The sequence below is a fragment of the Madurella fahalii genome (genome assembly GCF_045866475.1).
Source record: "Madurella fahalii IFM 68171 DNA, scaffold_5, whole genome shotgun sequence".
NCBI lineage: Eukaryota > Fungi > Ascomycota > Sordariomycetes > Sordariales > Madurella > Madurella fahalii.
Window position 1 is genome coordinate 2225455 of NW_027263975.1, and position 15822 is coordinate 2241276.

Genomic DNA, 15822 nt, shown 5'->3' on the forward strand with positions numbered 1-15822 from the left:
AGTCACTCTGAGCCACAGTGGTATGCCTCACAGTTGGGGTGAAACTTCTGTGCGCCACAAACACGGATAGAGGAGGTGGTCTTGGCGAAAGCCCCAGATCGCGATTTTCCCCTGAACTGTTTTGACACACCCAAGCAAGTAGTCGAAGGGGAGTAGCGCTTCAATCGCACGAGCCATTTGAAGCTCTGCTTCGCGGTTACCAGCGCAACCCGGCCCTTGGGTTACCATAATGTCCTTGGATCCTCCCGTGAAGCGTTCAAACAAAAGTTGCCAAACCACCCTGCATATATGCGGTTCCCGCTTCGGTGAGCTAAAGGTGTAAACATGCCACAGCACGCTGTTCTGCACAATGGCAACGATCGATTCGCTTATCCATAGTGTATCCTGCATCCCGCATGAATTGCTGTTTCTTCCGGCTTCGATTTGAACATGGTTTGTCGCCACGTACCGGGTGTCTTTTGAAACATCTGCTCGCGCGTTTCGTCGATCAGACGGGTTGAGGCTGTGTAAGAGGGAAACGTGCCGAGGGACCAATCGCATCGAACTCTCTCGGCAAAGATCATGATAGAAAAAATGGTCGGAGCACCCCTGGATGGCCAAGTGGCCACGGACAGCTCCTTGGGCTTCAATCCGATGTTCGAAACATGCTGCCGATCCAGAACGCGACGAGGATGGTTAGGGCGCTGGACCTCGCGCACTCGGAGCGTTGAAGCCTGTGAACCGCTTCCCATCTATTGGTCTTTCAAGCCAATCACATGGATACGTCAAAACTGCGGCAAGCCGGATCACAAGGTACCGAATGTTCAAGGTAAATTGATTCCGTCAACCATCCAAGCAGCCGTCTTAGGGGTTCCTCTTGGGAGGACGACAGGGTGAGCGCAGACGGGAGGAAACCAAGTACCTGAACATTGCTCGAATCGCCGCTTCCGTGACACAAATATCGCCATTAGTTTAAGGTGGACAGAGTACTGAGCGGGGGAGCTCGAAACGTGATGATGGCTGTCTCGCAGCCGACTGCGGAGGAACTCGAGATGGGCCTGGGGTAGCTGTTCTCCCGAGAAATGGCCTAGGCGCATCCAAATCACTAGCTTTGTGGGGAGGTCTTGTGCCACCAGCGCCAAATGTTGATACAGAGAGGCCCTTTAGGCCGTCTGGCCCGCAGGATTGAGTGCTAGTTGTTGCCTGAGGAAACTGTGCTGATCCCAGGGTAGATGTTGCTGTAACGATCCCAGTTCTGGGTGTCGGTGCGAACGGCGAGGTCCGGGTGTTCCTGACAGCAGGGCGAGTGGCCGGCGTGGCCGGCGTTGTCGGTATATCTGCGCTGTCTGTCAGCGCACTGCGCACCATCTGGATTGTGAGGAGCACTCACGTTGGGTAAATCGGGGCTTATTCCATTCTACCAAGGCGGCGGAGCCAGGCTGGGCAGTAGGGTACTTGGGACTGGCAGGGAAGTAGTTGGGCACACCAGATCTACTAGCAGCAGGCATGACTGGCCGGGGAAGCTGTGTCTGAGCTTGTCTGTAACTCGCGTCTACGGTGGCTCCCGCTTGAATGGGTGTTCTTGACCTCGAGACGCCCTGGGGAAAATCTTGGGTTTGGCCGAGCAAAGCTCTCTGCTTCAATTTGCTGTAGAGCTCCTGAGATTGCGCAAGCTCCCTGGTCCGGGCCGACAAGGCATGTCGGAGCTCCTCAATCTTGTGTCGGAGACCGCGCTCCTCCAGTTCCATGCCTATACGGCGTTAGTCGCAATACGGCGGCACTAAGTGAGATAAACGAATAGACCCTTAATCCTTGTGCTCAATGTGTTGATTCTCTGGTTTGCCTGGTCCCACATGTTTTCCATCTCGCCTTGGAGCTCCGCGCAGTATTCTTTCAGCTTGCTATTCTTTCGGATCTGGCACGAACTTCCACTACTAAGTTAGATCTCATCAATGTCTCGGCCAGGGCGACAGACATCTGGTTGGTCATCTGGTAGGACCAGAAGCCCAGGGCCCTGCCTGCACATTCCATGACAACGGTCGGATTGAGACCGCTTAGGGCCACGGATTTCCATTCTTCAGACGGATGGAGAAGCTGTTCGCACACCTCAGAAGAGCTCAGGGGCTGGCTGCATGCAGGGCAAGTGTACGGCGCCTGGCCAGCAAACCCGTAGCTGTTTGCGCATTGCAGGCAGATGGCATGACGGCGGAGGTGTTTAGTTGTTGGCAGCAGCGCTGGAATAAGGCACGAACTCACCTGCAAACCGTCACCAATGCCCGCCCCGTGAGCTGAGAGCCACAATCTTGCACGTTGCACTGTAGACTCTGCTCCATCCCGTTGCTCCGGCAGGGCGATTTAAGGGAAGCTACTCCAAATCCGGCCTTGCGAGTTTAGGAGAGCTCATGACGACGACAAGATTCCAAGGACGTGACCTCGGGAATGTCGCACAAGTGGCGGGGAATTATTATTGTGCGTTCCAAATTGCCCATTCGATTCACGGTGCTCCTGCCTGGCGCGTGGAAGTCGCAGCCTGGCTCATTGCGCCTTTCATCGTCCGGGTCATGGCAGGTACTAGCCGTAGCACCACACCAGAACGGAACCTTGTGTACCTTGCGTACACTAGATGCGTGCTTCTTCCAACCTTACGTGCTTTAAGCAACAGTCCTTCCTTTGCCAGGTTTCTGCCGGAGAGCGTATAATGAGCTCGCCATCAAGACCTGGGCCAACCGATTCCATCATCACTTATCACTTATCACTTACAAAATATTTGCATTAGCCACACACAAGCCACGCGAGGGCGGTCAGCGCCGACCCGTTCCCCACAGTGTGCCACCCACCCCGCGGTGTGGCTGACAGCTGCGGTCCTCCGCTCACTTAGCTCCGAACGGCCGTGATCAACGGGTCTGAACTTCACCGAAGTTGCACGACCTCCTCGCTCACAACGGCCTCTTTATTGCGCTGTACAACGGCCCTGGTACTCCCCACCAGCATGACAGAAATCGTCATGAGCCAAACCCCTCCCATCTTGCACGGGCCCTCAGAAAAGGAGCGTAAATATGACCGCCAACTGCGCCTCTGGGCAGCAAGCGGCCAGGCAGCCTTGGAGTCGGCCAACATTCTGTTGGTAAACTCTGGGGCGGGCACAGTCGGTGTAGAGACTCTAAAGAATCTCGTTTTGCCAGGTGCTTTTGCTCCTCTCGCATTCTCCAGAAGCTTGTGCTGACATTTCCGCTCCAGGCATTGGTCGCTTCGCCATCTATGACGAGGCACGGGTCAACGAGGCTGATTTGGGCGTTAACTTTTTTGTGGATGATAGCTGTCTGGGAAAATCTCGGTCCCAAAGCCTAACCGAGCTCCTTTTGGAACTGAATCCGGAAGTCGAAGGCACCTCGTACCCAAATGAGGTACGAGTCACGAGATCTGGCGTCCAAGACGTAGTGCTCACTGTGGATATAGAACGCGAAGACCCTTGAGTCAGTCTTGGCCGGTTCCCCGATCTTCACGGCTGTCGTGTACACGCTTCCCATTCGCCCAGAACAACTCTCGCTTCTCGAGGCCTACGGTCAGGAGCACAAGACCCCGCTCGTGGCGATACACTCTGCTGGGTTCTACTCCTACTTCCAGATTAACCTCCCCGGTGCCTTTCCAATCGTCGACACGCATCCAGACGAGACGGCCACGACTGACCTGCGGTTGCTCACGCCATGGCCCGAACTTGTCGCCTTCGCAAAGGACCTGACCAAGGACATTGACAATCTAGACAACTTTGAACACGGTCACCTGCCGTATGTGGTGATCCTTCTCCACTATCTTGAACAGTGGAAAGTGACGCACGGCGGGAAGTACCCCACAACATACAAGGATAAGACCGACTTCCGAAGGATAGTGCAGAACGCGGCGAGGACCAACACCCCGGAAGGTGGCGAAGAGAACTTTGACGAAGCGGCTGCAGCCGTTCTCAAAACGCTGTCTCCTCCGTCGCTGCCGTCGGGGTTGAAGGAGGTATTCGAATACGAGCATACAGAACCTGTAGGTCCTCGTTTGTGCTCCATATGCATCTCGCTAAAATGCTGACACTGCATCTTAGGCCGAGCTGAGATCCGGGTTCTGGGTCATTGCAGACGCAGTCAGGAAGTTCTATGAGAAGCACCAGTGCCTACCCCTTCCGGGAAAGGTTCCCGACATGAAGGCGCAGTCCAAGGTATACGTCCAGCTGCAATCCATCTACAAGGCCAAGGCACGCAAGGACGCCGCAGAGGTACTGGAGCTAGTGCGCGCCATGCCGGGTGGCCAACACGTCGATCCCGCAGAAGTGGATCTCTTCTGCAAGAACGCCGCCTTTGTCAAGCTCATCAATGCGACAGGAGAGCGGATCAGCAAAGCAGATCGCCTGAGGGCAGTAGCCGGTAAGTCCGCTAGCCACAGAGAGGAAGAGAGACAGGGAGAGGGAGAACGAGCGAGAGGGTCTCGGCCCTTCCCGCCACCCCAATACTCCATCAACTCAATATCCAGACCCCTAAGCAGGGGAAGGGGGGGAAGAAGCCCAAAAGAGAAGCGAAGAGAGAGAAAGAGAAGCTAACCCCTACCTCTCTGTTATGTGCTTTTCGCCACAGACCACGAATTCTCCTCGGACCAGACCGCAGCACTTACTCTCTCCCCACTCTCCCTCCTGCCAATCTATCTCGCCCTGCAGCCGACCGCCCACGTGGACCTCGCCTCTTCCTCCCCCGCTCAGCTCAACGCCGACGATATCCTCGCGGGCGTCGCCAAGCTGGTGCCCGGGGCGGAGCAAAACGAGCGGGTCGTCCAGGCCGCGCACGAGGTTGTCCGCGCGGGCGGAGGCGAGCTCCACAACATTGCCGCCCTCACGGGCGGCATGGTGGCGCAGGAAATGATCAAGATCGTCACCAAGCAATACATACCCATCGACAACACGTGCGTGTTTGACGGGGTGGCGAGCCGGTGTCAGGTTTTGAGGTTATGATGGGAATGAGGGAATGGAAAAGCGCGAGGAAAGCGACATATCGAAAGGGTTTGACCTGACCTCGCCTGCCCACCTATGGTTTGGGCGTCCTGCCTGGTCCTGGTTCATTATCTCGCTTTCTGACGACAGCCTACTACGAGCGAAATTATTTTCCACCCTTCGGCAAAGGGGAGGGAGCCATTGGAATTTGGGGTTCCAGGGAAAGAAGAAGCGAAGGGAAAGGCGGCTGGATAAAGTCGGGAGCGAAAAAAAACAAGCGAGCAGGTGGATGGGTTGCCTCGAGGTACGGAAATCGAAGGGGGTGAGTTAGAACCGTCCAAGACAGACCGGACGAGCTACCCGGCCACAAAGCGCCGGCCCGCAGCGAGAATAGACAGGACAAGACAGACTTTGCATAACTAAATCGGCCAAGGTTGATTTGCTGTTCCTTTTCCTTTTTTTTTCTTTTTCTTTTCTCTCTCCCTCTGTGCTCTTCGCTCCCGGGATGAAGGGATTTATTTCGGCATTGGATGTTTTGCAGATCCGGGTTAATTTCTCCCTTGGCGGTGCCACGCAGTGTCTGTAGTGTGGAAGTCATGGTGTAAAAATGTTTGGTAAAGTTGATGGGACACTGCTGTTTTCCTCACTGCTCGCTCGCCGCCTGCAAAGTCCTTTGCCCCTTTCTCATGTCGTTGACGACGTCGACGGCGATCCGAGGTTAACTGCTAGACGCGCGGCGCTGCGACGCTACAAGGACAGCGGCGGCAACCATTGCGCTATTCTTTTTCCATTCCAAGAAAAACTTCCTTACGTACCGAGGTCGAAGTATGCGTGCCACTTTGGTAGAGAAGCAGACTAAAACGAAACCTACATACAGTACCTCAGGCTTCCTACCTTGGGTTTGGCGGTTTGCCTATGTTACCTCGACCTACCCACTTGGTTACGATGCGACTCTAGCTCGACCCCAAGGTACCATCGCAAACCGCTCCGCTTTCTGCGGTTTGCAATGCCGTCTCTGTCCCCCGCTCTACCGTCACTACGCAATGTACCGTAGTGTACGGCCCGCCCACTCAGCCTCTTCCTCCGGGGGCGGCTTGAGTGGCTGACTAGCTGGGGCCAACCTCTTTTTCGACGTCTCGTCTGATCTCTTTTGGACGGATGAGCCCCAAATCTCCCCGCATCCGTCCTTCCCTCCCCACACCCGGTTTCCTGACCCGGCGCAGAGATTTCAGGCTTCGGACCGCAGGGCCTGGATGGAACCCTCTTTGACAACCTATTTGCCTGCCGCTTGCTTGCTTGCTTGCTTGCGTTCTTTGCCTGCCATCGAACCCGGGTTTTTGAGGAGGAGACCAGAAGCGGACATACGACAACGTTCGCCATGCAGGACCCTCTGGGTCTGAACCGGCTATGGCTAAAAGTTGGTGAGGGCTATCGTGTCCTTGCGCTTTGGCGTCTGGCTGTCCTCTGGTGGGGTTCGTTTGGTTGGAGGTGAGCGGAGTTGGGATGATACGGCCCGTCTCCGAGGCCATGATCAGTGTCCAGTCTCTCCTGGAAACCATGGCCCACTTTGAGCCTTTCTGTCTAGTGTATCTACCTCACGACAGAGGTGAGTAAGCGCGGTAAGGGTATCCGGGTGTCGTAGATCTTGGCTTGATGGAAGCTGCAAGCCACAATGGAGCAAGTGACCTCGGCCGCATGTCGCAGACTAGTCTGCGGTCTGCGGCCTGCGGATAAGAGAAGGGTGTGGGGTAGGGGGAGTGGACGAGCTGCATCGAAGCCACAGGCCGCGGGGACGATCGTTGCCAGCCCTGACGGATCATTGTGGCGATTGTTCCGACGTCTTGCCCGGAATTCTGGCGTGATTCGGCCGACAGGCAAATGACCCTGACGTACTTGCATAGAGACAGGCACAGACAGCATGCACCTACATTAGCTTCCTTGGCCAAGGCAGGTAGCTACGCACAGCACCGGAGCAAGAACAAAGAACAGGATCCCTGTGTGATGGCTGCGCAGCTCGACCACATGTTGGCTTGCCGGACTGGGGTTGGTGAAACGCGCGGCAATATCTGTTGTCCTGCGGAAGTGCGGAGGCGAAGGCCTGAAGGGCAGGAGAAAATAAGAGAGGAATAAAACATAGAATAGAGACAAAACGGGAAGGAGAATGGCCGGCGGCTTTGGTGGGGACATGACCAGGCGCACAAGGCTCGCTTGCCGTCAGCAATATGTAGCTACGCCTTTGCTATGATAGAAACCCAAAGGCATGGAAGTGCCCGGCATGCTTAGATCCTAACCTGCTGGTTCAGGGCATGTTCCCGAGTCCGGACCGTCTACCGGCCCGTCTGCTCTCAGAGCAGGGCAGTAGCGAAATGCGTAGGGGAGCAGGATTCTTTAAAGTGACGCAATGCCGGGTTCAAGCATCGAGCTCGTAGGCGCCAACTTCTGCTGACAGATTCTCCGAGAAACTCGAGCTTGGGTTTCCAAAAGGCTTGCCCTGGCTGGCCTATCCGTGCTTTCCCGCTTGGAAGCTGATAGGTGAGGTGTTCCGGGCCGCCTCGCGGCCCTGGACACGGCTTGCTACTCCAATTTCCAGGGCAATGGAGCATTGGCGCGTTGTCTTGCGCCAGAGTCAGGTCCATGACGCCCGTTATTGGAGGATGTGTTGGCAGGTAGCAGATTAACACAGCGACGGTGACCTTGACGCTAACCTGATGGCTAGCTGCCGGCCGGCTTTGCGGCGATGGCAAGCCGCCCACCCGCGATCGGGTGGTATGCCAGACTGCAACTTGAGACTTGAGATGCCGAGCCCAGCCGACGTCTGCGAGCCTCAATCTTGTCGCGACAACCCATCGCGATGCCGATCAATGCGGCGCACGTAGTCTGTCTCTCATTTGCACCCTCTCGGGCTGCGGCTCACCCTCCACCAGCCGCTCTGGACTCGGACCAAGGTGGGGCGGCGGAGAGGTAGGAGAGAACGAGAGTTAGCATAGAGGCGGGATCCAAGAAAGGGAATCCAGACTCGGTCACTGACGGCTAGAGATGGGATTGGGATAATAATGGCATAGAGAGCCGGGGTGAGATAAAAATTGCAGCACACATGAACAGGTTGGCTTCTTGCCAAATTAATTCGGCACGGCCGGGCTAATATGCGCAACTCTGCGTGGGCCAGACTCCGAAGAGGAGACAGCGCATTTGGATCCCCATCACTGACTAGGCAACAGGTGCCTGCTAGTGACTCGCACGCCGTCTGCGACAGCGTCTGGCCCATGTCAAGCGGATGTCGAACGCGTCGACGGGCTTCGAGAAGGGGCGGTCCGACGCCCCAAAAGCAAGTCTGTGCGTCGCTATCTCTGGTCGAGATGGGGCAGGGTCAAAACACCACTAGACCACCTTAGTCGAGACTGTCAGTTAATATGCGGTGATCCTCTCGATGGTTTGGCTGGTCCACGAGTGGATGAGTGGATGAGTGGTGAGTGGATGACCGTGTTCAATCACCTTTTTTTTTCCAGCTGTGTGTGGGGAAGAGAGGCTGGGATGTGGGTGCCGAAGCCGCAAGCGTAAGCCACAATGGGTTTGGCGGGCTTGACCGCACAAGCTTAACGTCAGGAGTTAAGCATCCTTGCGGACAGGGGCTTCGAGTCCACCGATGAGGCTATTTCGGCCGAGCAAGCCACCGCTGCCCACCCCGCGATGTTGTGACACCCAACCACACCACCCTCGCCGCTGCACGTTCGACTGCGTTTGGCATGTGCCACTAAGATGGAAAAAGCTGGGGGACTGCAATTTGGGCCCGTCCGTGGAGGTCCATTTGGAGGGCAGCCAAGCAGATTGGTGGATGCCTTCTCCAGATTCTCAAGCTGGCCAATCCAGCGGCTGCAACCTCGAAATGCCGCCGACTCGTCTTCATTTCTATTAAGCGTCTGACGCCAGGAATAGAGCCGGGCAGGTCGGCGCGACGCTGGAGATCGGCGGGTGCACCTTACATAACGGGCGAGAGACGTCGCGCATACGGCCCTGAAAGGGGAAAGACGAGAAAGGTTGTTACTGCGGTAAGGGACCGGACGAGTAAGGCAGTGGGGGGGAGAGCAGCCGACGCGACACTAGGCTCGCTTGCCGACGTTCCAGGCGGCGCTGCACGTCCTATTGGCCCATCTGACTGTGGGGAAGAAGAGCCCAAACGTTCACTTCGAAGGAGCCGAGATTTACAGGGGCTCTCGACGGAGCCTTGGCCGGGTGCTCGATCGCGCCTTTTGCGGGCGATGGGAAGGAAGAGAGCGTGTGCCGCGCAGGGATGTTGCGAGAGAAAACGCCACATTCTGCACCTGCACGCTTCTGTCTGGCTCGACCAAGCACACGGTTCCCCGAAGGGACGGGGCAAGTATGATGACGGCATGAAGGGAGACATTGCGAGACATAACGGAAGAGCGCACGTGGGAGAGGCGCCACAAAGCTCGTCTGTGGAGGGGTAAGCCGTCAATCCGAAGCCAGTTGGGAGAAGCCGTGTTGCGAATGCATGCTATCCCTGGTTGCGGCGAGCCCGAACTCACTGCCTTAGCGTACTGCGTAGCTCGCTAGCACAGACGGCCAAGACGCTGTTCAGCTCACAGCAATCAAACGTCAACGCTTTTCTAGAAGGCCAAACATTGTGCGAAAGAAGCACAGATCATCCACTAACCTCGCCCTGACCTTAGCTTGCTCAGTCATGCTCTTGTCAGAGTCGTTCGTCCACCAGGGACCCAGTCAGCCAGCGTGGGGCTGCTTCGCTTGCTTTGCCGACCCCGGCGATTCCGGCTGCTCGGCTACGGCACAGCCGGTAATTACTGAACAGGGTGCCATGGCAAGCTGTGCGACACAGCAGACCGCACGAGGCTCGTGGAAGATTCTTTTTCGTACCCATGCCTCGCCGACCAGAGAGAACGAAATCGAGGGGAAACTTCATGACAGTGGACAGCCTATAAGAGAGGGAGGAGGGGGGGAGGGGATACAGTAACAAAACACGCGGCTGCGGCTGCAGGCCGAAACGATCTGAATGCTGGACGCTGCTGGATGCAGTCAGAACAGAACACGGCACAAAGCGAGCGCCAATGTCAGCAGTCCTTCGTAGGTCCGAATGCCCGCGCTCCCGTCACCAGTGTTCGAGTCTCAGGTCGCGCAGGAGCAAGCGCAATGGCCCCCAACGAGCAACGAGAAGAATCGGATTCGCTACCTTCCCTGCCTCGGGAATGGCGGGGCATCGGCACGAAGAAGCACCCCAGCTCCGTTTAGCAAACCTCCACCACTGCAGGTGCTCTCGCGCCTACACAATACTCTAGACACGCTCACCACACCTCCCTAACTTGGCGGAGAGCACCGTTTCGATAGATTAACGCGCGGTCATGTGCCCTTATCAGCCCCTAGAATCGCCACTGGCCATCTATTCTGTCGCTATTTTTTGCTGCTCAGCTCGACCTAGGTCCTGCATCGTTAGAAGCGAACTGGATGCTGTCCTCGTGTCCCCGAAACGAGTGGATTTAATACTCCCTTGCTGTTGACCGAGCCGTTCCAGACCTCGCTCGCCGCAATGAGTTGTCTGGAACGCTACAGTACGCAGTGTCGGAAAGGGCGCTGATAGGTGGCCGAACCAGCGCATGTCGCGTCGAATGCACCGTATTCTCGATGGATGGCGACGGAGTGGGCTGGATTGCCCCGCAGCGGCAGCAGCACATCTCTATTAGGCGCGCCATGTCCGTTTTCGTCGGCCGCGATGCCCCGGATCCGGAGAAGAACGTGAAGAGATGCTCGAGCGTCGAACCTGTGGAGGGGCGTCCGGGGGGGGGGGGAGCAGATCCACCCCACCACTACCGCTTCCACCCCAGACTCTGACCCCTGTCGGCCCTGATCGGGGTAGGGGAACGGGCAGATCCCTGGGCGCTCGCCGTTGAAGAGAGCCGGATGCCAATCAGAGGGCGAACACGCCATCAACTCCCCACAGGCGGCTGGCTTCAGGGCACATCCTGGAGGAGGCTTTGGGGCCGACGGTCCCTCTTTCCAGCGCTCCCCAACGCTCCTCCACCATTTCTCCAAATCCCTCGTATCCTTGGAATCCGCACGCCCCTCCGCAGAGACAGTGGTGCGGTGTTGCCGTCCGATGGTGCTGCGATGCCAGTCCTCTCATCTCGCTATCTCTAATGTACAGTACTCAGGGGGCAAAGGAGGTGAGGGGGGACAGCAAAATGTTGTCGCCCTGTATAGTATCATGGAGAGCAGACGTCAAGTGACTATGCAGCGATTCTGCAAGCAATTCTCATTGCTTTGCTGTCGAGTGGCCTCGGCAGCCGATGCTCGATTGCAACATCATCAGGATGTTCGGCTAGTACCTCGATTGATCCCCGCTGTACGGCGGTGTACATGGCTGCTCCACGTGCAGTCACCCTGGCTGACGTGCAGAAGGTATGTGTACATACCCTCCTCGATTCCCATGCACCCCGGCCCTCGGCGCTGAAACAACACCGCCAGAAGGACCCGCAGTGCAGCAGAGAGGGCAAACTCACGCTCCCCAGACGACGACCATGTTTTCTTTATTTTTTTTATTTTTCTTTTTTTTCCTTGCTCACTCCCCCTCCAACAAGCCGTCTCTTCTCTGCACCCGCCCTCTCTCGGTCTCTTGGGCTTGGCGGGTTGGCGTGACCTTTGTTGGGCTTTTTATTAATATGTGAATTCAGGTACTGCGGGTCGGTCATGCCTGATTGGCGATGGCTCTAGCCTGTGCCTGGCCGAGCAGCCTTGTCCCTTGTCTATCCGCCGTCCTCGTGGCTTGACGACACGGCATTGACCGCCGCGTATGTCTAGCCCGAATACAAGGTACTTGGCAGTGTGGACATGGACATTGCCTTGCACTCACACTTTATCTCAACCTTAGTCGACAAGCTATAACCCACACGGCCGGCGGCCCCCATAGCAATGTACACAAAGTACAGTACCACTGTCCCGCGCAAGCGCCCGTTACGCTAGACGGGCTCCCATGTTACTCTGTACCTCTCCCCTGCAACGACCCAAGGTTCTCCACACAATGCGGCCTCGACAGCCGGTCGCCTCTTCCAAATCTCGTTTATCCCCACACTTCGGCGGCAGCCAACTCCTCCAACTGCATGCCATTCCATGGAGAACATATAAGTCTGCATCTGCTTCCCTTGTTCTCGCAGCTCTCCGTCATTGCCCAGGTCTATCTTTATCCTTGCGGCTATCATCCAGTGGCTCACCTCCGTTCACTGTCCCAGCTCCTCATGTACGAGCTCATGTGAATCGGCGTTTGCCCATCTGCCCCAGTTTTTCTGCTTCTCTCCAGCGGATAAGCCCTTTTCGGTCTCACCACCCTCCATAAGGACCCTGTGCGGCCCGGTCTTATCCCCACCCACCCACAAGGCCGACGCTCGACGTTCTCTCTCATATCCTTAAGCCCCCAGATACTCACGCAATGGCACCAACAATCCCGATTCCCACCCAGGGCGGCATGTTCCACACCTTTCAAGGCGTTACACCACGAAAAGCATCGACGGACTCTCAGGACAGCACCAAGACGAGCGGAACGGGGACGGCCAAGAGGATAACAACACCACACGCCTGCGCCGAGTGCAAAAGGCGCAAGATGTAAGTTAACAAAACGACGAAGCTTCTCGTGACGGGCCTAACCTTGTCTGTTCTTCAGTCGGTGCGATGGTCAGCAGCCGTGTGGTCAATGTCTATCCAGCCGGGCCCCCAAGAGGTGTTTCTATGACAAGCACCGGCAACGGGTAATCCCCTCGCGCAAGACGCTCGAAGCGCTCTCTCAGTCACTCGAAGAATGCCGGTCCATCCTGAAGCGTCTATATCCGAACCAAGAAGTGCAGGCTCTTCTGCCGCTATCAAGGCAAGAGCTCCTGAACCTCCTGGACCGGCCCGTGATCGACACCTCGGTTGGTGGACTGCCATCGCCGCCCCTTAACACATCGCCCATCTCGGAGCTGGAATCGCCCATGATGGTAAAGCCCGAGAACCTGCTGGAGCAACTTCCCTCGAGGGACACGGAGTGGGATGAGGAACGGAGAGGAAGGGACCCGATCCCGGCAGAGGCCGACGACATCAACGCGCTTTCGCTCTCGGTGGACCGGCAAGCATCGTACTTGGGCGCCTCGTCTATCAAGGCGGCGTTAATGGTCATGCTCAAGGTGCAGCCGAGTCTGAGAAACACCCTCGCCGCGCCGCTGAACGGCGTCGAGATGTCACACAACTACCCTGCTATCCGGCAAAAGCCCACGACACAAAAAGACCCGCAGCGGATACCGTGGTCGTGGAAGGGCCAGACGCTGATTGACGCCTACTTCAAGCGCATCCACGTCTTCGTGCCCATGCTGGACGAGAGCACCTTCCGGGCCGACTATCTCGAAGGGCAACGGACAGACGGGCCATGGCTGGCGCTGCTCAACATGGTGTTCGCCATGGGCAGCATCGCCGCCATGAAGTCGGACGATTACAACCACATCAACTACTACAACCGCGCCATGGAGCACCTCCCCATGGACGCCTTCGGCAGCAGCCACATCGAGACGGTGCAAGCACTGGCGCTCGTCGGCGGCTACTACCTACATTACATCAACCGCCCCAACATGGCCAACGCGGTCCTCGGCGCCGCCATCCGCATGGCGTCCGCCCTCGGCCTGCACCGCGAGAGCCTCGCCCAGAGCAGCAGTGACCTTGTCGCGTCCGAGACCCGGCGCCGGACCTGGTGGAGCTTGTTCTGCCTCGACACCTGGGCCACCACAACCATGGGCCGCCCGTCCTTTGGCCGCTGGGGTCCAGCCATCAACATCCGCCCTCCCGAGTTCGGCGTCAACGCGAGCCGCGACTCGTCTCAGCACGCCGCCGGCATCCTTCCCCTCATTGAGAACATCAAGTTCTGCAAGATCGCCACTCAGATCCAGGACATGCTCGCCATCACCCCTCTCTTGCGCACCGAAGACCGCTGCAACCTCGACGGCCAGCTCGTAAACTGGTACACGTCGCTGCCCTGGCTGCTGCGCACCACGGACCCATGCGCCGAGCCGCTCTACATGGCACGCTGCATCATGAAGTGGCGCTACCAGAACCTGCGCATGCTCCTCCACCGGCCCGTGCTCCTCTCGCTCGCCTCGTCGGGCCTCAACCCCCACACGCAGGCCTGCGACGCGGACCTCGCAGCCATCGAGACGTGCCGCGACCTCGCGGCCCAGACCATCGAAGACATCGCGCGCGAGTGGGCGCGCAATCAGATGTCGGGCTGGAACGCCGTCTGGTTCCTGTACCAGGCCGCCATGGTGCCCCTGGTGAGCGTCTTCTGGCAGTGGGGCTCGCCCCGCGTGCCCGAGTGGCTCAAGCAGATCGAGGCGGTACTGGACCTCCTCGAGGTCATGGAGGAGTGGTCTCTCGCGGCCCGGCGGTCGCGGGAGGTCGTCTGGCGCATGTACGAGGCTGGCCGCGCGCAGGTGGAGCAGCAGCGCTCGGCCAGTCCCAGTATGCACCTCACCGGCGCCGGAGCGGGCGATGGCATGCTGATGGGCACGCCCGAGCAGGGCATGCACATGAGCCCCATCGGCCTGGAGCCGATGGACGGGCTCGGCATGATGGGGCTCCTCGATCAGGGCGGGCTCTGGGGTGACCTGGACGGCATGTACTGGGGCGGGCCTGGTCACCAGCAACCACCTACCGTGAGTAGCCCGACCGTGGAAGAGCACCATGCTGCGCTGGCGGCGGCCGAGTTCGCGGCATACGGCCACGCTCAGCATCATCCTCATGCTCACCAGGTGCATGCCGTTGACTTCGGCGGCATCATGGGCCATCACCATCACCAGCAGCAGCAGCAGCAGCAGCAACAGCAGGCGGCTGCGGCGGCTGCTGCGGCTGCGGCTATGGACGGATTCGGATACGTTCAATGAGCGAGCAGACTGCTGCAGTTACGTTACGTTGGGAGGGGTTACGGTGAAAGCGGTTGATTTCCAAGCTTAGGAATTGCCCTTTTTCCGTCTGGCGTTGATCTTCACCCTTTTTTATCCGCTTGATGCGACCTTTTTCTATTTTTTTTTATTCTTATATATATATTCCTAGGAGATTGGGCAGTTCTGCCTTGCCAGGGAGTCGGCCCGGGATGGAGCGTCGAATTATACTCTTTGCTACCCTACAAAACGTCACACTGACACATACACAACTTTGTATCTCACCTCTGATGGAAATTGTGGGGTGCAGGGGCGGTTATTCTTATTTTTGGGTTGATGGGAGGATGGATGGATGGATGGATGGTAGGGGGGTGACAGGGGCCTGGGGGGAGTTGAGCTTCATTTGTTTTTCTGGGCGGCATTCTTGATAATCGGGTGAGAGGTCATTTTGGCTTTTTGTTGTGACGGATGACGGATATACCACCAAGGGAACGATCTTGCTATGATGTACATGCCTTCGCTTGCTCAGCCGGTTGGGAAACGAAAATCACTAGGGAATCTTTGGGGGAGGCGGAGGGTGGCGGGGTTGCACTTGCAGTGGAATAGGAGGGAAATGGGAGTCTGTCAGCCTGTTCGATTCTCTTCTTGTCTATACTTTTAGCCACCGAATTACTCTTCGCCTTGTCCTGCTCTACCTGTCGTTTGTCCCTTTTTTACTGCGCGGATTCTCGGGGTAATGGGCGGGATCAGATTGGACAGGGCAAATCTCGGGCGTTTTTTGTGGTTGAATATCCGGAATGACGAGGACTGGAGGCATGAGCGGGCGGGCTTGTCACTGCGTGGCATGCTTTCTCTGACTACCCTGTGTTGTACGTACTTGGGATGCATGGCGAATATACCCAATCTCCCCCGCATTGTTACATGGTGCGCTTTGTTTCGCTTTCGACGTCTTGGTACAGT

General features: G+C 57.3%; 2 protein-coding genes across 2 annotated transcripts; both read left to right on the forward strand.

Moving 5' to 3' along the window:
- Positions 1–2968: 2968 nt before the first annotated feature.
- Positions 2969–4963, forward strand: MFIFM68171_09232 (NEDD8-activating enzyme E1 regulatory subunit; the record flags this gene model as incomplete). The annotated part of the gene is made up of 5 exons (XM_071064651.1): positions 2969–3161; positions 3217–3383; positions 3436–4008; positions 4067–4385; positions 4593–4963. The coding sequence occupies 5 exons, from the start codon at positions 2969–2971 to the stop codon at positions 4961–4963; spliced, it is 1623 nt and encodes a 540-aa protein (XP_070920752.1).
- Positions 4964–12392: 7429 nt separating this feature from the next.
- MFIFM68171_09233 (Lactose regulatory protein LAC9) lies at positions 12393–14865 on the forward strand (the record flags this gene model as incomplete). Its single annotated transcript, XM_071064652.1, has 2 exons — positions 12393–12565; positions 12624–14865. The coding sequence occupies 2 exons, from the start codon at positions 12393–12395 to the stop codon at positions 14863–14865; spliced, it is 2415 nt and encodes an 804-aa protein (XP_070920753.1).
- Positions 14866–15822: the final 957 nt, after the last annotated feature.